The sequence below is a fragment of the Vigna unguiculata genome, chromosome 9, assembly GCF_037176805.1.
Source record: "Vigna unguiculata cultivar grain cowpea cultivar isolate G323 ecotype 2 chromosome 9, ASM3717680v1, whole genome shotgun sequence".
In the NCBI taxonomy this organism is placed as follows: domain Eukaryota; kingdom Viridiplantae; phylum Streptophyta; class Magnoliopsida; order Fabales; family Fabaceae; genus Vigna; species Vigna unguiculata.
The window spans coordinates 44,699,710-44,721,952 of NC_140800.1; the positions used below are offsets into that span (position 1 = coordinate 44,699,710).

Here is a 22,243-nt window from a genome sequence, read left to right on the forward strand (position 1 = left end):
AATGAATGGGTGTAACAAAAAAACAAAATATATGTCAAACGGCATACAGTTTCCATTTCATATATTTGTGAAAGGGATTCGGAAACGGCATACACTTTCCATTTCAAAAATTGTGAAAAGGATTCCTCTTCGCAGAGAAAAAGAAAATCTTTATTAAATTAACAACTTAGAGCATCCCAGAACCAGCTACGAACATAAGAATATTTCAAATTAATGGGTGGGGTGTAATTTTACCATGCACAATTCAAAATGCATGTGAAACGGAATACACAATCCGTTTCAGAGCATTGTGAAACGGATTCTGTATTCCGTTTCATAAAAAAATTTGCAAATTTTTTTGTGAAACGGAATACAGAATCCGTTTCATAAAAAAATTTGCAAATTTTTTTGTGAAACGGAATACAGAATCCGTTTCATAAAAAAATTTGCAAATTTTTTTGAAACGGAATACAGAATCCGTTTCAGAGTATTATGAAACGGAATCTGTATTCCGTTTCATAAAAAAATTTGCAAATTTTTTTGTGAAACGGAATACAGAATCCGTTTCACAATACTCTGAAACGGATTCTGTATTCCGTTTCAAAAAAATTTGCAAATTTTTTTATGAAACGGAATACAGAATCCGTTTCAGAGTATTATGAAACGGATTCTGTATTCCGTTTCATAAAAAAATTTGCAAATTTTTTTGTGAAACGGAATACAGAATCCGTTTCAGAATACTCAGAAACGGATTTCGTGTTCCGTTTCGCATACATTACGATTTTTTTATCAAACGGCTTTTCTATTTCACAAGCAAACAGAAAAATCAAAAGTTTAAAGGCTAACCTGATGGAAACTACCACTTACAGAGAAGATAAATGACTTCTTACAACCACCTTCCTTCAACCTTCGATCACAACAAACCAGGAACCACGAGTGAGTGAGACAATAAATAACATTCCTTAAAAAAGAATAAAGGAAACTGATACAAAGGACCACGAACCAGAACCAGAGAGAATGAAGGAATGAGACAGAAATTAAAAATTTTAGGGACCACCAACACAGAGAGAAAAATTTATGAATGTGGAGTGGAGAAGAAAAGAAACGGAGTCTAACAAATAACGTTTGGGGGTGCAGGAGTTGGTGACGCAGTAAATGAAATTTACTGCGTCCACCGGACTTTCACCCACTCTCTCACTGTTAATTAATAAGGATATAAGCGTAATTTTGGGGGGTACAGAAGATTCTTTTGGGGTGCAGGGAGAAGGCCCCAAAGAAAAGGTTGCAGGGAAAGAGGCCCCAAGCATGCTGTCTTCAAAGGGTTAAGTCATGGGCCTGCTTAGTAGCACATGCCCAGCCCGACAAAAGCTTATTATTGGGAGGCCTGTTTAACAAATCTGGAAGGACACCATTTTATTTTCACAACTAATTTTATATTTGTTTTCATCTTTAATTAGTGGTTTATTATTTTCTTCGTGGCTACTTTACTTTATCGACTGTCAAATCTATCAATTTGTTCTTTGAGCTACATTAGTTTCCTCAAGCTGCCCTTCCACGCAGTTACATCACTGACAAATCATTTTCACGTTAACCTATTTCATAATTTTGGAGGGTATTAAATATTTTAAAGTAAAAAATATTTTTAGATAATCTGACATGACTTTGTTTTAGAACTTGAGAACCATGTGAAGTTTGACAAAGAAAGGAAATATTTTAAAAAAAATTAGTATATGTACTTTGTAATTGAATAATTTTTTTCAACCTATGAGTATTTCAAGTTAAAATTTCTTAAATAACATGTATATTTTGGTGTCGTAAGTATCCTTATGAAAGCGCACTTGAGTTAAAAGATTTATTTGAAAAAACTCATATTTTTTAATAACTATTTACACACACGAGTCATGAAGGAGAAGTATTTCCAATAACATAAAAGGAGAAGTAAAATTCAAAAGCTCCTCTAAATTTATTTAACGAAAAAAAAATATTTTCTTTAAAATACAATTGGTGCAATTTTCTTTTCTTTTATAAAAAAACGAACTCAAAATAAGTTGGACTAATTACTATCTTAAAATATATTAATAAACTCGCATAATATTTTCTCACCCATCTTCTCAAACTCATAATTTGATTTGAGAAATAATTTTAGTTATTTAAGGAAAATATAGTATATACAAAATAATTTATTTTAAATAATTTATTAAAAGTAGGGTTAAATATGTTTTTACTCCTTTAACTTTCAATTAAAATTGGAATTAGTCCATCTTTGGAACTGTAGTCCTTATATTTATAAATGCGTTAATTTAGTTCTTTTAACAAAATTTTGTTAAGTATATTTGACTTTTCAAACGTGTTTTACAACTAAAATTGAAGTGGAACTGTGTCAATTGGTGTAAACAACTCTAATAGTATCATGAAATGAGTTTGAATCGTCAAATAAACTTAACAAAAATTAATTAAATGAACTAAATCCATGCATTTCTAAGTTGAGGGACTAAATTAAGTCAAAATTTCGAATACAAACTAATTTTAATTTTTCACTAAATGTTAAAGGATGAAAAATATATTTAATCCTTAAAAGTATGTATGATAATATTGTTTTAGTATTAGTTAATAATTGTTTTACTTTTTATATAGTGACATTTTTTTATTGTGACTATTCTTGTTAGAGTGATAACTGTGTTTAAAGAAAGTTCATTCATTCTCAAAAAATTAAATTATAAAATGAGGTTTGCATCTACTTATATATTCTAAATTGATCTTATTTTTAGTTGATGTGAATTTTCAACAGTTGATGGATTGATGTAAACCTATCATTTTTTTAGTTTGATGCGAATGATCAAAGAAAAACAAGATATAAGTTGTGATCTATAATTATTTAGAATCCGTTTATTTGTATAAAGGACTCTCTTCTATAGAATAATCAAAACATGCTTATTTATATATCTCTAAGGGTTTTTTTCTTGTCATTCGAACAAGTAAAAAAGGATTTTTATTTTCTTTTTCATTTTTTTTCTAGACTATAAACATACCATAAGCAAGAGTAAGAGTGGAGTGGAATTTTAGCAATTATTCTCATAAAACTTTCTAATAACTCTTTTTATAAGGATTAGTGATTCAAAATTAATTATAGTTTGAGCCTTAGCCAATACATCTTCAATTAATTCAATTGGAGAATTGATAATTAGAATACAAGTTTCCCCTTTATAATAGCAAGTAAACAAAGTAGGCATCTAAGTTAGTGTGCTCAGTCAAAAGAGATATATTATTTATTGGTATGAAAATATATTTGATCGAATTGATGATGACATAAAGTGAAGGGATGGGTTTGCAAGCTTCCTCATAAAAGGAAAAGCATCGACGGGTAAATGATAAAGTCAATAAAGTAAACTTTCAGAGAAAAAGGGAAATTGCTCGATATATATGATCATGGACATCTTAATGATTCAGACCCTATAAATAAATATATCATTGATGCACCTGGGGATCTGCTAAATAAACATACGTGTCATTCCTGTACATAAATTATACCTAGAATTTTGTCAATTTGCCAGTGTCTTCACAGGAATTAACGATGAGATGTTGGATTTTAGTCTCATGGATTCATCTTCCAAACACATTATTATGGAAAACTCCTTGCCTTCTGCTGCTTGTCACATTTCTATGTCTTCTCATGTGCATTCCATAGACATAATAGAGACGATATAGAGTAGTGCCACTGTGCCAACATGATATACTAATTATTTGATGCAAACTTTAATTACTTATCCATTTACCTCAATGATTAATGTTAATATTATAAATTTAAGTTGAGTTAAATTTATACTTTAAATTTAAATATATTATCATAGTCACGAGTTAAATCTATCCTAACGAGATTTATTCGTTTAATCCATTATTCTACAAACTATATCAAGAGATTATCATGTCACTTAGTAATTATCGATCTATTGATACATTGGTTTTGGTTTTTAGTTATTTGTGCTTGGGATTATGCCAGCATGCGCCTTACTAAGAAATGGTGCTGCTAAACTTGCGCAATGATGAGAATAGAAGATATTGATTAAACCCGACCGAAATGATGATTCCGTTTGAGAGTGACTATTAATATTATCATGGCTTATGATGTTTGCATAGGTTGCTTTTTGAGAGAAGGTGAGGGAGAATATCTCCCTTACCTTTTCTTTCCGTCTATGTCATTATCATCTCTAGCATTACCTCGGAGACAACCGAGCATAGAGCTGAAATTAAAAATCTGCTTTGGTAAATCAAACCATTAATTAACATATAAAGCATATGGGATTTCGGTGTCTGAGGCCACTTTTACGTGACATCCATCATTGTAATGATTCCCATGAAAAACCTCATTCTAAAAGTCCTAGAAAGAAAGCATGTGAATTAACCAAAAGAAAAGAAAGAAGATGAAAGGCCTTCGTACACACACAAGGTTCCTGACATAAAAGTAGTAATAATGTATCATCACTGGTATCATTTTCTTCTTTTTTCCTTTTTCCCTTTTCTTTTTTCCCTCCCAGAAAATGGTGCCCCAGCAGCAGGAAGTGATGGATGTGTTGATCACACGTTCTCCGTAGATGGAGGGAGAAGAAGACGCTCAGTGAGTGATGTTTTGGCATGGCTTGCGGATCTGATGCCACTGTGCTCTGGGGTGGAGGACGTAATCGCAGCCTGTTCCCTTGCAAACTTTCTCTCTTCGTTTTTGCCCCACAGCACAAAGTACAGTCCCACAACGATCAACACTGCTCCTATGATCCTACACCACACACACACATTCCACTAACAATCAAAATTAATTCAAAGGGACTTTTCTTTTTTCGCAATAAAGTAGTGTCTGTGTGTGCGCGCGTAAAAGATAAACCAAAAAGAGACACGGCACCTTCCATTCTATTAAAAATCCTAACACTTTTTTAACCCTCTAGAACGCGGAATCATTTAAAGATGTTCCTTCGGATTCCTTAGCCTTTTCTAAGTTCAGTCACCAAGCTTCAACCTCAATCGTTACCTAAGCTCCAGCTTACTTGTAGTTTAGTGGGTTTTCGTTTGTCGTTTTCCAAGTGGTCCTTCTTTCGGACTCAACACAACTGATTTTTCCATTCTTAAGCTATACACTCACCCTATTTACCATGTGAAATGGAATATTTTCTTAAAAAGAAATTAAAAAAGGTTAGTGATATTATAATATAGAAGGTGAGGTGACTATCTAAAAAGTAATTAAAATAAGAAAATGAAGAGCAGAGGCAATAGGACGAACGAACGAACCCTCCCAAGTAGAACTCTTCGCCTAAAGCAAGGGAAGCCATGATAGCGACAACAAGAGTTTGAACAGGTTGATACACCGCAACGAACACAGGTCCACCTCTGTCGACGCACCATGTCTGAACAGCGAAGGCAATTCCAGATGCCACCACTCCCTGCAATGCATAATCCAAATTTTTCTAATTAAAGCGACCTACCCTCAATTATATCTCAACAATTATTGCACAAAATTCAATTTCATTTTTTATAATTAAAGCGACCAACTGTGTTCATTTTCTATGAAATGAGGCTGGGCCTACGTGGAGATACCTTTGCATGGTATTTAATTCTTTACACGCTTAACATTAATCTAAAAGCAGAAAATTTATAAAAAAAAAAAGAGAAGTGATTAAGGGATTTGTGATTTTGAAAAGAAGAAGTCTTTATGTAAAAGCTAAAGGACATAAAATGATAGACTGTTTGTTTATATTTATGTATAAGAATAAAGCGAATAAATACTTTTTATTAGAAAACTAAAACAGATAAGTGAAGAAAAACGTTTTAAAATGTCAAGTGGCTGTTTTAAATAATAACATTACTTTGATCATGCACAATTGCATAATTCCAGTTTATAACTCTTACTTTGATGTAAAAATGACTCTTTTTTTTTTCATTCATTAAATTTCTTTTCTTTCTTTTATTTGGAAAAAGTAAGCCTATATGGGAAGCCAAAATTAGGTGGTGTGGTTGAATGAAAGTGTTGTATATATATGGTGACTGACCGCATAGATGATGGTGAAAACCTCTCCACCAGATTGGAAAATCCAAGCCTGAGCATCTCTTTCAACGATGAGAGCAATGACGAAGAATTGGATGAGGCCAAAGAAACATGTATAGGAAGTGAGAGAGAGACGAGCAGGGTACTTCTTGATTACAGGTGCTTGCAGCACAAGCCAACCAGACCAGGACAAGCAGTGTCCTATGAGATAGAGGCACCCTAGGGTCCAGTTCTTTCCCTTTGCATCTCCCAGTGAGACTGAACCAAACTCAATTACTGGGCTAGCGTTCAGTGGTGGAGTTGGGCTATATATGGTTGGACCCTTGTATAGGGTAATCACCGATGCCCCAGCCACACAGAACACTGTTCCCGCAACCTTCGCTATCCCATCCTTTCGGTTCAGCCGAACTTGCTCTATCCTGAAAACACGTACCCACACTAAGCCTTAGGCATGCATATTGTATATATATTACACTATAATCATATATATCAATATCTAAATATTTTGTTTGTGGTGGCGGTGCAATTAAGGGCTTGCCTGAATATGGCTGCCATCAGAAATGTAATGGCTGGGACAGAGTTTTGTATCGCTGATGCAAAGGTTGGGGATGTGTTGTCCAATCCAAGCAAGTAGAAACCCTGGTTGGCAGTGATCCTGTGTAATGCAAAAAAAAGTACAAGAATTAATTAAAGATAGATATTGTTTTGCTTGCCCTCCCTTTTTCAACATGATGATCTGAAAATCTGGCATACCCGACAAGCGCCAGAAGAAAGAACTGTAAGAGGAGGTTTAAAGTAATGGCAGGTCTCTCCTTCCTGGAGAAAGAACAAACAAAGAAGGGATTAATGAATTGGTTAGTTTTGTTATGTTATGTGATGTTAGAAGAGGTAGCAGTGTGAGTGACTAACTTTTCCAAGAAGTAGGCAAAAGGAAGGAGCAGGAATAAGGCAATAACGTTGCGGTAGACTGGGAAAACGAGTTTGCTAATGCCCATGTTAAGGGCAGCTCTTGAGACGACGTGGAATCCGGCGTAGCCAAACTGCAGGGCCAACATGGCCGCATGCAGCTGAACCCGTTCCGGGACGGAGCACCACATTCTGGAGGAAGAGGAGGCTGAGCCAGAATCAGCCATTGAAAAGGTAAAGAAGTATAATAATAAGGTGGTTGTGGAAGAAAGGGAGGGAAGTGGTGAAGGGGAGAGGGGAGAGTGAGGATATAAATATAGGGAGGAGAAGAAGCAATGCGATTGGTATGACCCACAATCACCCTAAAAAGGCGTTGTGTCAACTGTTGTTGGGCTTCAAATGTTTTTGTTTGTCTCCCACATTCTTTGCTCCATTCCACCCTCCTTCGCTGACAAGACAACCCTCACCGCACTTGCTTTCAAATTAAACATAAAATTCAAAAGGGTGTGAGGTCAGATCAGGGAGAGAGAGAGAGATTAGTATGTGTGAGTGTATGTATATGAGTGAAAGAAATTAAGACACCATGCGAATAATGATGAGTGTTTTCTGAGGAATGGCTGAGCCGCCATTGATAGATAACGCGCACGAGTGGAGTGGTGGATGCCCCATGCGTTGTTCTAAGAACCCCACCCTCAAACCCCTTTTTCCCTATTCAATAATACCTTATTACAGAGTGTGCGTTTTATTATGCCATGACCGGTCTAAAGGAAACTCTGCCATTATAAAATTGATGAAAGCGTACCATATGCAAAAATATTTTGCAGCTACTTCCTCCACTATGCTCAAAAGGAAGATAATGAAGTAAGTGTTCCCACTCCCAAAGTTACCATAATATGCGGATTGGTTGTTCAAATCATCCCCTTAGCTTTAACACACATAATGCCGCCCCTCCCACCCCTTTTAAAATGATTTATAAAGACCTAATACATTTTTCAACTCAAAATCTTGAATTTTCCTTTCTATATGTTATTTATTTGCACTTAAATTATGACTGTATACTTAAAATTTTACCGGTTCCCTTTTACAAGTAAGAGTCTCCAAATATTATAAACTCCTCCGCAACTCAAAAGTGGAGAGTTATGAGAAGAGTTATCTAATTATGTAACATTTTTCATATATGGTGCCAATTATTAAGTTCTTTAGAGACCGATTCTCATATTACATAGTCCAAATTATTTTAAGTAAATTAGTTGAATTTAAAGATGTAGATGTGGGTGTATGTATCCTTTGACCTGAGGAGATTTGATGTTTTAAAACAGAAAATAAAGAGAGTGACAGGCATGCTATTCTACTAATTGCATTATATGATAAAAGCTGAAGATGGAACAAACTAAGAGGAACACTGATACTGCCTCTGACTCTTATCATTTTTTCCACCAACTTCCTTCCCTTTTCACTATATTAACTACGCACCTGATCACACTTACACTTATCATTTTTTTTTCTTTCTTTCTGCACCTCACCTTTTCTTACATACTTTCGTTTAGGTAATAATGTGGTTTCATTCCTATCGTGTTTTCACTTTATAAAAATACCTTAAAATTCTTAATATTTTAAAAACGGATTATCAAAATATATTTGTTCTAAAAGGTAAATTTTGAAACTTCCTTGTTCCTTTTTCTGGCCTTGGGGAGCGATACTCAGAAATTATGCATGTAAGTTGTTGAAAGGATTGACACCGTGCACGCACATAAAAAAAAAAAAGGTGTAACCTGCAAGGATTATTGATTTATAAAGTGTGACGCCAACACTACATGTGCATAGAGAGTACAAGTGGCAAACTAAGCAAACACTTGTGGTCCAAACCTCTGTAATTTTTCTTTCCTTTTTAATTATTAATCAACCAAAAGAGAAGGGATGAATTAACCATATAAATTATCATAAATATAATTAACTTTTAAACTTGGGAATAAGGCTTCTGATTATTTTTATCATTAATAACAAATATGAATTTAAATTATATAATAGAATTACCCCAATCCTTCTAAAATATAAAAAACACAAAAAACAAACAGTCAATGTTAAATAACACTCATTCACACCAAGACATATACATAATAGATAGTTTGATAATGATTCAATAGAGTATGACACAATAAGTCAAACAAAGAATAAATCTAGTTAGAATATTCTTTGACTTATGGTTCTTATATCATGTCAAGAGATGAAATTTAAGTCTAATTAGATTCTAATAAATCCTTTTGTAATGTAAAACTTTTACTCATTTATATATTATAAAATCATATTATCCCGTGGATCTCCCACCTACTTTATACTTATATCACAAAAAGACTCTGAATACTTTAAATATTTCAACTATAGTTTAATTCTTTATCAAAAATATGTTGAGAAAATATGATGAAAAAGTACAACGCTGAAAATTTGTTGAGAAAGTTGTAACATTAAACGATTATTTTAAAGTTTATTTTAATTTTCTTTTTCTATTTATTACTTTTATAAGATGTTAAAAATAAAAATAAAATAAAATAATAATAAAAAAGTTAAATAATATTTCACCATTGTCTCGTGGATTTTTATAATGAAAATTTCATAAAAATTCACTAAGATTATAATTATTAATCAAGTTTGAAAAAAATTATATTTTGACTTCATTTTTTAATTTTCATATTTTACTTCCCAGCTTAGTATCATTCTCCTTAAGTTTGAGTAATATCTAATTGCATAGTCTTCTTTTATTACTCTCCTTCTCTCATTAATTATGGTTTTAACATTTAAAATTGTAAAATATAGACCCATAGACCCGCTCTTTGATCGAATGGTACATACTTCAGTCCATTCATTCAAGAAGTGGGCAAACAGTCAAAAAGTATTAATATTTCTAATTTATTTTAAAATTAAGTATTATTTCCATCTTGATCAAAGTAATATGTATTAAAGTCTTAAATCAAGATAAAATACATAACCCTCGATCCAAAGTTGCTCCTTTATAACCTTTTAGGATATCAATGAGACCTCTTGTTGGTAGTAGCTCCAGATTTATCTTCACATCATTGGATTAAACAGAGACCAACGCTAACAACTTGCTTCTGTCATCAAGAGGACAAGATTTTCTTTTCCCTGCACAATTTTAAAAAGTAACAAAGGAATCATAAATGTTTGCGTTAAAGAACAAGACACCTGGTTGGTGTTTGTTATGCATTTTTTTTTTCTAACCAGAAGAAAAAAAGAAAAGAAAAAAAACCAAAAACATTACCAGCCAATTCTCTTAAATTGCATGACGTTTGTCAACTAGGACAGTTGCAAATGCTTCTAGCAACAAAGTCGCTTTGGCCGAGTGGTTAAGGCGTGTGCCTGCTAAGTACATGGGGTTTCCCCGCGAGAGTTCGAATCTCTCAGGCGACGTCATTCACTTCCATTCTGGGTTTTTTAACACGTCAGTTCTATTTAAATGCATGAAGTTCAAAATTCAATTTTAGCTATCAAAATGTAAATTTCGCTGTTGCCGGGAATCGAACAACCAACACACTCTAGGCAGCCATACTCCCACTATACTACAACAACCAACTCACTCTAATTAAGTTGTTCCTTTAAACATTTGACTGAAAATCTTTACAAACTATTTTATATATATATTGTTCTAGTAAAAAAAGTATCTGGACTCTTTGCTTAAAGCTTTCAAAAGTGTTTTGATTAAAATTTATTAAATAAAGTAATAATAATTGATATAAATCATGTTAATGGAATATTCTTTCCAAAACGTGTAGCAAAGTATATATTTTGTTGACGGAAATAAATAATTTTACTTTGAAAAGGGTAGCTTTCAACTATTTTTGGTTGTTAGAATTTCCTAAGCTAACAGAACTTTTGACTTTCCCTACAGAGTGGGTCATGCAGCGATGAACTCCCATAGACAAAAGTGTTTCTATCTATTGTAAAGCAAACATATTATTACGATCAATGTGGTTGCCACATTACTAACCTTTGATGGCAACAAATTACAATTGAGGTTTCCTTTTAGACTCTTCTGCTCACCATTCCCTTTCAAATCTCTATTATGCACCTACAAATTAAGGTTCAGTGTTTGTGCCACTTCTTTCATGCATCTACCCTACAAACAACAAACATCATCAGAATTTGTTATCGCTGAATTTTACAAACAATATATACATATCTCAATGCTTTAGGTGATATTCATTTTCGTTGCAGAGGTACAACATCTTCAAGTTTTGAAGGAAACTTTTAAAATGCGTTGTAAGTTGAATCGTAGATGAGGTATGAGTGTCTGATCGATTAATATTGCAGGTGGCATCAATTGTTTTACAGCAGAGGTTAAATAGATTGGATAACAAGTGGCGGAGGATCATTGGGACAGGGGTGGCCATGGTCCCCTCCCCTCCCCTCCCTACAATTTTTTATTTTTTATATTATATATATTAATTATTTTCAATTTTTTTAATTTTTTATTATACTAAACATATAGAAATCGATAGAAGTTAGATGAAGTATTTTTTATTTATTTTATAAGACATAATATTTAATGTTAATAAATATTAAAATATAAAATCAAATGTAATAAAAAATAAAAATATTTATTAAGATATTTTTTATTTTCTTTCTCATTGTATTTTTAACTTTTCGACAAGTTACATTGATCTCACATTCTCACATGTTTTCTTTTCATTTTGAAAAAAAAAAAAGTTAAATACAAACTTTTTTTTTTTGCTTTCATTTATCATTTGTTCTCTTTCATTTGTGAAGACAAAAGGTGACCCTCTCGTATTACTTGATAGTGAAATATTTGTTTAATAATTAACATTATTTTTTATCACATGAGCCTTATGTTCATTTTTTTATGATTATAGGAAAAAAATTACTGTACTATGTGTTTTTTCATAATCATCTTTTAATGAAACTTGATTGTCATTGATTTTTTTTTAGTAACTTAATTTTTATTTTTTTAATTAAATTGTGATAAATTATTTTTTAATCTTAAACTTAAAAAAGAAATAGGTACATTGATGAAGAATAAAAGAATAGATCTATTTCTTAAAAGTAATAAAAAAAAAACTATTGGTGAAGATGAAATCAATACAAATTCAATATCTTAGCTTTGTGTATCCTGAATCATCATACAAATGATCATATTGTTCTATTAGAGGAATGTGTTTTATATTAATGTTTTGGAACATGTTTATATTTTTACATTGAAAAAGAAATAGTTGTAAATTTTAGTTTTGACTCAATTATGGATGAGTTCAAAAATATGAAAAACGAAGGATAATCATTTGTATATGTGTAATTTCTTTTGTAAATACACGGTTATACTAAATTATTTATTCATTTTTATTGTGTTAATGACAATAATTAAGTATATAAATTTTGAATTTTGAGTATATTATTTTGGCTCCCAACATTATTAGTCAAAATCCGCCACTGCAAACTGTGATGTTTAGACTTATGTTACACTCTTAAATAAAAAGAGTTACACCCTAACTATTAGTTATAGCTTTTGATTCAGTGATAAGCGCTTAACCATAACAATCAATGTTTAGTCCCAATCAAAAATCATGCAGGTAGGGAGGTAGTAGTAAGTAAGTAGTGAAAGCAAGAGGCACAAGTTTGCATGCAAATGGGATATACCAATAATCCCTATGGGAACAGAAGAAGTGCAACTAAAAATCCCCATATGGAAGATGACTAAACGTAAGTGACCAACATGACCAAAAAAAAAAGTGCACATGCTAATCAGTGGGAACTAAGCAATGAATGCAACCGTGGAAAGCACATCGATGAAGTTTGGTTGTGGTTGCGTCAAAGCTTTCTCACACACCTTTCAACATCATGCATGTTGGGGCATAACAGAGCATGGTGAGGAATACCCTCTCTTTCATGAATTCAACTCGTAATCGATTTTATTCCATTTTCGATTCTTTATTTTTCAACATCTTAATCATCACTCTTTACCATTCTCTCATCAACTCTTCCTAAATGAACCACCATATCCATGCTATTTACGGTCAATGGATATTATGTGCTTCCTATAACATTATTATTGCCTTCTAATAATCATGTATTCTCATTAATGGGCGGCATGCATGCACACCATCGCTTTCATCATTAACTTCCAATAACTTATACCATCATCTCCAAACTCAGTTAACCTTCGTTAATTACTTTTCATTATTTGTCCATCCCTTTGGATTGTTAAGTATATTTTAAAGTTAAACAAACTCATTCTCTGATGTTTTTCTTTTTTCTTTAAAATATTTAATTTCTTTACAAGTTTGAAGATTGTAAATATTTTCAATTTAAATTAAGAAATTGAGAGTTTTTTTTTTTTTTAAATATGGGTCTTAAGAAATTGAAAATTACGCACTGTGCAAAAAATTAAAAAGAAAAATAATGCGACGTTATTTTTATTTTTTTAGATATTATAAAGAAAGAAATGACGTCCTTAGTAAATTCCTTTCTGAATTTCTCCATTTAATTTTAGCAGGGGTTTTATTGGAATTTAAATAAATAAAAAATAACTCCAGTGGACGTGCTAAACCGAGGGTTTGGTAAAATGAAAAAATTATTTTCAATATATCTAAATAGTAAATAGATTTTTAAAAGTTTAAAAGTTTACATTAAATGTGGTCATTCTATATTTTTTAGACTTAAATATACATTTGATCCCTATTTTTGTTATTTTTATTCAATTTGGTCCCTATTTTTGTTTTATGTTAGGTACTCATTTTTGTCAAATTGTGGTCAATTTGGTCCTTTTCACTAACAGTGTTTACATAGTTAACTTTCTTGAACAGTACATGTCACGTGTCAGCTCCTGTTTTTTTTTTGTTTTTTTTGTTTTTTTTTAATTTTTAATTTTTTTTTAATTTCAAAAAAATTGTCCATGTGCCACGTGTCAATGCTAGTGCCACGTGTCAATTTGTGGTTGTATTATTTCTTTTTGTTCAATTTAGTCCCGATATTCGTTATTTTTGTTCAATTTAGTCCCTATATTCGTTATTTTTGTTTAATTTAATCCCAAATTTTGTTAAAATATAACTATTTAATTTTTAAAATTGACATTATTATTAGTTATTTTTTAAATTCAATTATAAATTATAATATTAAATTATAAATTGAATATAATTCTTAGATTCAATTGTTAAATATAATATAATTATTTAAAGATTATTAAAATATAATTATTAAAATTTTAAAAATATATATTAACATTTGTAAAATTCACATTTAAATTTAAAATATTTAATATTTTTACTTCATTTTAGATATTAAAATCTAAAATATTTTATATTTAAATTTTAATTTTACAAATATTAATTTATTTTTCTAAAATATTTTGAATATTTTGAATATTTTTATATATCAATTTTAAAAGTATTTTAGAATATAAATATTAGAAAGATTTTTTTTTAATAATTATATTCTTATAATATTTTAAATAATTATATTCTATTTAGCAATTAAATATAAGAATTTATTTAATTTATAATTAAATTTAATAATTTATAATTGAATTTAAAAAATAATAAATTTAAATGGCATAAAAAAATATTTTAGAAAAAATATTAATATAATTTACATAAAATAAATTTAGTATAAATTTAAAAGAAACAAAATTGATTTATATTAACAAAAATTAAAACTAAATTAAAAAAATAATAAATATAGAAACTAAATCAAAAAAAAAAATAATACTACTATAACAAAATTTCACTACAAGATGGTCCGATAATTTCACTACAAGAACAAAATTTAAGGCAACAAGATTCGGTAGCTTCAAGATCTGAATATAGAATGAAAAAGAAAAGGACAAAAATTGTTCTCATATTAAAAAATTGACCAGTAGAGAGGAAATAATATTTTTTTTCCTGGTTTTTTTATATCACCATTTTTCCTCCTTTTTTATATTAATTAATATTTGTGTCAGTTAGAACTTGATATTATATAAAATTAGTAAATTGAATAATATATATTAATGAAATAATCAATTACTAAATATCTCTCCATATTTTCCCTTCATATTATTCAACAAGTAATATCAGTGTTGATATTTAGTGATAATTTATAATTAAAATCTTGAGCTCAAGGGTTAGTTAAAAATAAATAAATTGAACAACATATGGCTATATTTGTTTTGTTGTCTTTATGTTTTTTTTTTCTAAATGTTATTTATTTTTGGGGAATAGTTTTTTTTTTTCTTTTATCCCGTTGATTTCATGTTTGCTTAGCCATTTTCTTTGTTTTAATGCTTTTTTAATCGGTAACTCTTAAATTGATTATGGGTTTCGCTTATGATTGAAAGATTGACAAGCAGAATTAGATTTGGGAAAGATTATCACCATTGAAATCCTTTGGTGTTTTACTTTGATGAACCGTTGAGTTTAATATGAATGATTGGATTTGAGACATTTAACTGAGTTTGATTGAAAGGGTTTAAATAGGAATTTATCTGCCTCTATCTTTACTAATTAAAACTTTAATTTTAATTTGTACTGATTCAAAGTTATACTGGATAAAGGAATAATTAAGGAATTCAATTATTTTTAAATATAGATTTTCATTTAACTAATTCAAAACTCTGAAAACTTTTAGAAACAGTTTAACGTTAAATATATTTATTTTCTAAAGTTTTAGGAAAAATGGCTTTTAACCCTTAATTTGTTTAACATTTTTAGTCTCTAAATGTTTTTATATATAGGTTTAGTCATTTTAAAAAGAAAAAAAGTTTTCCTATAAATCGAAATTAACTTGTGTATAATTCATTTTGTAGAAAATTATTTATTTATTTTTTATTTATATAAGTTATATTTACAACAATTAGTTTACTCATAAAATAAAATTATTTTATATTTAAAATAATTTGTAGATATTTTTACTGTGGAGTTGTCTTTTGCGGCGTAGGATTGGTAGTTAAGATTTTAGTGGTAAATATTGAACTAAAGAATATTTAATGTGTCAGTCGTTGTAGTATAGTGGTAAGTATTCCCGCCTGTCACGCGGGTGACCCGGGTTCGATCCCCGGCAACGGCGAGTTGCATTTTTTATTCAATAAATACAATTTTTATAATTATTATATTAACTGAAGAATATTCAATAACATGGTCGTTGTAGTATAGTGGTGAGTATTCCCGCCTGTCACGCGGGTGACCCGGGTTCGATCCCCGGCAACGGCGTTTTTTTCTCTTCTATACTTATTATAATTATTTTACTAACTGAAGAAAACGTTTCGCCCTGACCGTTGTAGTATAGTGGTAAGTGATTTCGCCTGTAACATGGTGACTCGAGTTCGATGTCCTCAACGCCAAATTTGATTTTATTAAACCGATTAAAATGAAAAACTCATTTAATAGCTCAAAATTTTGATATTTGACTTATATCATTTTTACTAAGAGTTTATTAATTTAAAAGTATCTAATAAAAGTTGTATATACAACGATAATATATTATTTTGAAAATATATACATCAGAATTAATTATCTTTACATTTCTTTTGGCATTTTTCACATTTATATATTAGTGTCTCTTTACTTTATTTTTACTATCAACCCTATATTATAGGAGTCCAACTTAAACATAAAGAGATATTAAAAGATAAAAATTATCAATTAGTACTGTAGACAACAAAAATAAGGATTTTTTCGAAAAAGAGTTTTATTTTTTATTTTTTAATTATAGTATAGCTACCATGGAGTAAAATTATTCACTATGATATAAGATCATGCTCATTAAATAGAAAAGATAAAAAAATAAATGCATTTACCAATAAAAATTATATAATTAAAATTTCAAAATTAATTTAAACCAAATTACAAAAAGAAAATTACAGTGTTTTAAAATATCAAATACCGAATTAAATTGAATCATATACTTCTACATTTCGTTCACATGTATTTTTAAGTAAAAAAAATAAAACAAAAAACAAAGCAATCTGCAGCCGAGACCCCCTTGTTCAATCAAACTTTCCATTCCATTATTTAAGAAATGGTGTTTAAAAATCAAACGCGAACTGTTTTAAAAGGATGAATTTATTTATATGAAAAAGAAAGAGTGATGAATTTGTCTTAGAATACTAGAAGAAGAAAAACATGATTTTCTTAATTTGTTTTTTTAATTTCCAAGTATGACTCTAATCAAACCGAACCCATTGTGCGCAATTTAAATTAATAAGGTTTAATTCAGTTATAATAAAATGATTTTCTACCGTTAGAATCTAATTGAAATACCATTACCTCGAAAATATCCATCCCCACAACATGTGTTTGGATGGTGCATTTTTAAATCACAATTCATTGACAGCTACTAAAAAAAATCGACGTTATTTTCTTAATTGCTTTTTAGTTTTGGAGTTTTGCGCGAAAAGGTTAAGCCATCTTCATCAGGAACACCGTGCCTCTCACTTTCATTCTTACTCTTTTCACACTACCAACATTATTTATTTATTATTATTATACATATAATCCAATTTTAATTAAAATATTGTCCACAATTTCAACATCGTTTAAAACTCGAATAAAGGTAATCCGTATTTATAAACACTTCTGTGTCTTAATTCACGTTTTGTTTAACAAAGCGTATAATTCACATCAATCACTGAAATGGGTTTGGAACATATAAGATATATTTCTATAAACAACTCAAGTTATATGTAATTTACTTGTGAAACACCGTAAGAACACCATAACAAGTAATGGAGAAAAAAATAAGTCGAATCAATTTGTTCCTAAATTGTATTCGAATTTCTGACATGAATTTGAAATTTATTAACGTGATGAATTTTAATATATTTTATATCTCAAACTTTATAAATAAATAAATAATTTTTTTTATTCGACCAATTTACATATTTTTAACATATCAAATAAATCTAAGATAGACATTTAAGTTATATATATTGACACGTTTTAATTTTAATATTAATCAAAAAATATCATTTAACAAACTTAAAAAACTAATATTATTAAATTAAAGATATTATATTCATTCATTTTTAGAATATAAATAAATTCTAATTTTATATTTATTTAGAAACTAAAAATATATTTAATTTTTATTATAATAAAAAAAAACTTTAACATTTTTAAATCAAACAAATGTGTATGTTAAGAAAGTAAATATTAATTATTTTTTCTTCAATTACTTTGGTTGAAAACTCCAAATTAATTAAAAATGAATGTAAACCTTGTTTTAGTAATCATTAAGGATTGAATTATATTTGAAATTTAGGATCTTAAAATGATATCAGAATTTTTAGAATATATTTCAATAAAATTTATTATCCATTTGATCTATTTTTTTTATGATCAACAAATATATTTAGTTTTCCGCATATACATCCCACCGGTAAAATATTTTGAAATCTCAATTATAAATAAAATTAATTTACAATATAACATCATTTTACAATTGGACCTAAAATCTATTATAAGAATTTAATTACTTTTACAGATAATATAAATACATGATGATAAATAATAATTTGATTTCAAAACTAAAAAAAATAAAAACTTAGACTCCAAATTTTAATTTTTATAATTATATATATACATAATATACTAGCATAAACACAGACACGCTGTGTGTATATATTTTTTAAATATGCGTGATATTATATTAGTAGGTGATAATATTGTAATATTATTAAGTTGTTATATAAACTAAAATTATATTTATTAAAAATAAAGTGAAATATGTTAGAACAGATGAAAGAATAATCATTGATAAATAAAGAAGAAGAGAAAAAGCAGAAATAGCCGAATTTATAAAAAAATATAAAAGTAACGGTTAATTTTTAAAAATTTAATAAATTATTATATTTAAAGAGTAAAATTATATTTTAAAATGTGGACACAAAAAGGGAATCCCCTTTATATATTATTATTATATATATATATATATATATATATATATATATATATATATATATATTTTCGCCTTTTTCTTTAGTATTCCTCTGTTTTTGTTTTCTTTTGTCTCGTCTGGGTATTAACTTCCTTTCCTACTTTTTTTTTTTGTCTGTATCATCTCTTTTCCATGGAATAGCATTAATGTAAAAAAATGTTAATTATTTATTTTTAAATAATTCCATATTAATTTGAATTATTAAATATTTAAAATTAGTTAATATTTATTCTTTGATCATTATTATTGACATTTTAGTTTTTTTGTAATAAAAATTAAATTATAATATTTAAACTAAAATAAATAAATTATAAAGTAACTTGTATAATAAAATATTCAAAAAATGAAATCAACAGAATTTAAATTTCAAATATCCTTAAAATTTTATAATTACTCGCCTGAAAATTTAATTTGATATTTATGAATCTGATTAGATAGGACTTCCACATAAGCATTTGAAATTAAGTTGTTTGTGTAATAAGCCCGTAACTTAAAAAAAAAAAAAAGTGTTATGTGATGTGTTTTGGTGCTAATTATTTCAAACTACGCCTTTTTGACCATACAATCTTTCGTGATGATTACGGCAAGAGTTGAAATCACATTCTTCCATCTCAATATGACAAAACCCACTTTTTTTTTTTTCAAATCTCACTTTTTCCCGATCTATTAACTGCTTTCGATAATGGCTTCAAACCCAACTATTATTAGTATATAGATAATGAGAGAGAGCAATTGTAAAATTAGTAAATTAACTTTTTTTATTAATTAGTTTCAAAATACATTTAAAGTAAGGGAAATGATACTTTATCTTTTATATATCTAAGATTGTTGAGTCAATGGTGCTGTACTCTCACTTGGTATTAAGTTCAAACTTTTTGTTTATAGATAGTTTTACTGAAGTTCGAACAAGCATATTAAAAGTACATTTTTTTTTTATTATTTAGAGATAAAAGAGTTTCTAACCAATGGATGCCTAGAAATGTGGCAACCGATGATGTTGAAACGAAAACAATAAATTAAAAATACACTAATTTGAAGTTTCTGATTGACGTTGCAGTAAACATTAGTCCTTTAAATCATTGTATTGTTATTCATTCATGATAACTCGTTAAAAAATTTCATATTATATGAATTTTTTTTATAAATATGTTAAAAATATTCGTAAAAAGGGAGACTTTTTATGTTATTTTATTTAAGAATATTAATTGATAGTTAATTTTTTGTAGAAAATTATTTTTTATAAAATTATAAAATTTGTAAATACTTCTTACAAAATCTGTAATGAAAAATATTTTATATAAAATATTTTTTCTTTAAAATTTGACGATAATTTTCTGCAAATATTTTTATAACAAAATTTATAAATATTTTCTAAAAAAATTCAAATCAAAACTCACATGAAATATAATTTTTTGACGGTGCAAATCGATTTTGTGAATAAATTTATTACCTTTGTTGGTGTGCTATTTATCAATCATCATTAGAATTTATAATAAACTCATGTTTCTTACAAATTTATTAAAAAAACTAATACATTAATTATCCATAAAATTTCAACTATATATTATTTAAATATGAGACTCCAACTATAAGTTTACTATAAATCTAACATTATTTTGAAATATTTAAGAACTTCGATGAAAAAAAATCACAGTTATTCGTATCCAAGAAAAAATAAAACAGATAAATTATAAATTCCAGTATTCCATCATTATAAAGATTGAAACTTAAAAATGTCTAGTTCCACTACTTAGACTAAACAATACATTTTTGTTGCATGTTTGATAGCAGCATTAGCAGAAGTAGATAAGTTTATGGTAATAGTTTCATCACTCCAAAATCCAAACCCTAATCATGCACCAAAATCCATAGTGTTTGTGTGTCTTATATCAAGTTTCATCTTTACACTTGTCTTTATTTTCTTCCTTACCTCTGGTATTATAACTAAAATATCTTCCTAGTTTTGTCAGGGTTTCAATGAATACATGATGAGTGATATCAGAGGATATTTATTGATGCATGCAAAGAATTTCATGAATGGGTAGGACAGGGACCATTGACAACATTGTTCTAAAACGACATTCTCCAATCGAAAACGGTTCTTCTCTCTTCTCTTCTCTGTCTCTGTCTCTCTCTCTTCGTTTATTAGGTTTCCCACGTGCATGGGAGTGAGAGATTAAAGTCATGAAATTCCATTAATATGTTTGGTGGGACAGTGAAACCCACACTCACCATGCAAGGTTGCTAAGCTAGGTCTACAGGAACTTGATCTTTGGCTTCACTGTGATGGGAAGATGGTAATGGAATCTTTGAGGAGTGAAGAAAGTTTGCTCCAAAATCTTCAAAGCTGACAAAAAAGATTCCTAGTTGATTTTCCACGATTCAATAACATCCATGGTGGGGTGACCAAATCCTCTTTCACACATTCAAAATTCCACTTCATCATCATCATGCATTCTAATAATATGTATGCGTTTCACACCAGATACCACCTAAGGCCAAACTTCTCACAGCAACCATGCAAACCTCACTTATCTAATCAACATGCTCAATCATGGCATGGCATGCACACATGAATCAAGCTAAACATTATTAATGAGGTTATTATCCAACGAAGAAGTTATAAGATACATCATTTTATAGTTTTTGTCTAACAAGAATGGTTTTATCTGTATAACATGTTTTGTTAGGAAGAATAAAATATTTAAAAATTTCATATTTTTACAATATTAATTAATATTAATTTCATATTTTTACAATATTAATTAACTAATATATATTAATACTTTTTATGAGTTGAAACATCTCTTATATAGTATTTTCTTATTTATTATTGATAAAATGAAAAAAAAAGATTATTCTCTCAATTTTATAAATGTCTACAATATTAATTAATTAATTTTTTTTACAACGAAGATAAGGACACGTTAATATTAAAAAAAAGTTTTTTGACAAGTTGGAATTACATTGTACACAAATTAACTAAATTATTTTCTATACAAACTTCTTTTTAAGTTATACATAAATTAACTTAAGTCAGTCGTAAAAATATTTTGTTCTAAAAGTACTTCTAGAAATGTGTACTTAAACAGTCTGAGTTCATTTAAGTAATTTTGCACACATATACTTTAATAAGTAGAAAAGTGTACTAACTTATCCCTTTGCTAATGTGTGAATAAAGTTACACAATTTCATCTGTAAATTCTTTCTTGTCTCTGATTTGTGAATGATTCTACACAATTTTAATTGTGACAAACTATGTATACAATTTATATTAGGGTCACAGAAATTGAAATTGGGTGTTATGGAGTTATATCTGCACTAGAGAAACCAAATCTCGTGTAAAGTAAGCTATCACACCATCATTTGAAATGAAAAATATCATGTCTGTTTATGTTC

At 28.7% G+C, this 22,243-nt stretch overlaps 1 protein-coding gene and 3 non-coding genes across 4 annotated transcripts; 3 read left to right on the forward strand and 1 right to left on the reverse strand.

The window, feature by feature from the left end:
* Positions 1-4,218: 4,218 nt before the first annotated feature.
* Positions 4,219-7,211, reverse strand: LOC114164012 (protein WALLS ARE THIN 1-like). Its single transcript, XM_028048462.2, has 6 exons — positions 6,917-7,211; positions 6,761-6,823; positions 6,546-6,662; positions 6,012-6,426; positions 5,254-5,405; positions 4,219-4,747 (listed from the first exon to the last, which is right to left on the reverse strand). Exons 1-6 carry the CDS (start codon positions 7,138-7,140, stop codon positions 4,552-4,554), a joined length of 1,167 nt encoding a protein of 388 aa, XP_027904263.1. The 5' UTR covers positions 7,141-7,211; the 3' UTR covers positions 4,219-4,551.
* A 3,043-nt stretch (positions 7,212-10,254) lies between these two features.
* Positions 10,255-10,336, forward strand: TRNAS-GCU (transfer RNA serine (anticodon GCU)). Its single transcript has one exon. It is a non-coding gene; the product is annotated as a tRNA-Ser (tRNA).
* Positions 10,337-15,904: 5,568 nt separating this feature from the next.
* On the forward strand, positions 15,905-15,976 carry TRNAD-GUC (transfer RNA aspartic acid (anticodon GUC)). The gene has a single exon. It is a non-coding gene; the product is annotated as a tRNA-Asp (tRNA).
* A 71-nt stretch (positions 15,977-16,047) lies between these two features.
* TRNAD-GUC (transfer RNA aspartic acid (anticodon GUC)) lies at positions 16,048-16,119 on the forward strand. The gene has a single exon. It is a non-coding gene; the product is annotated as a tRNA-Asp (tRNA).
* Positions 16,120-22,243: the final 6,124 nt, after the last annotated feature.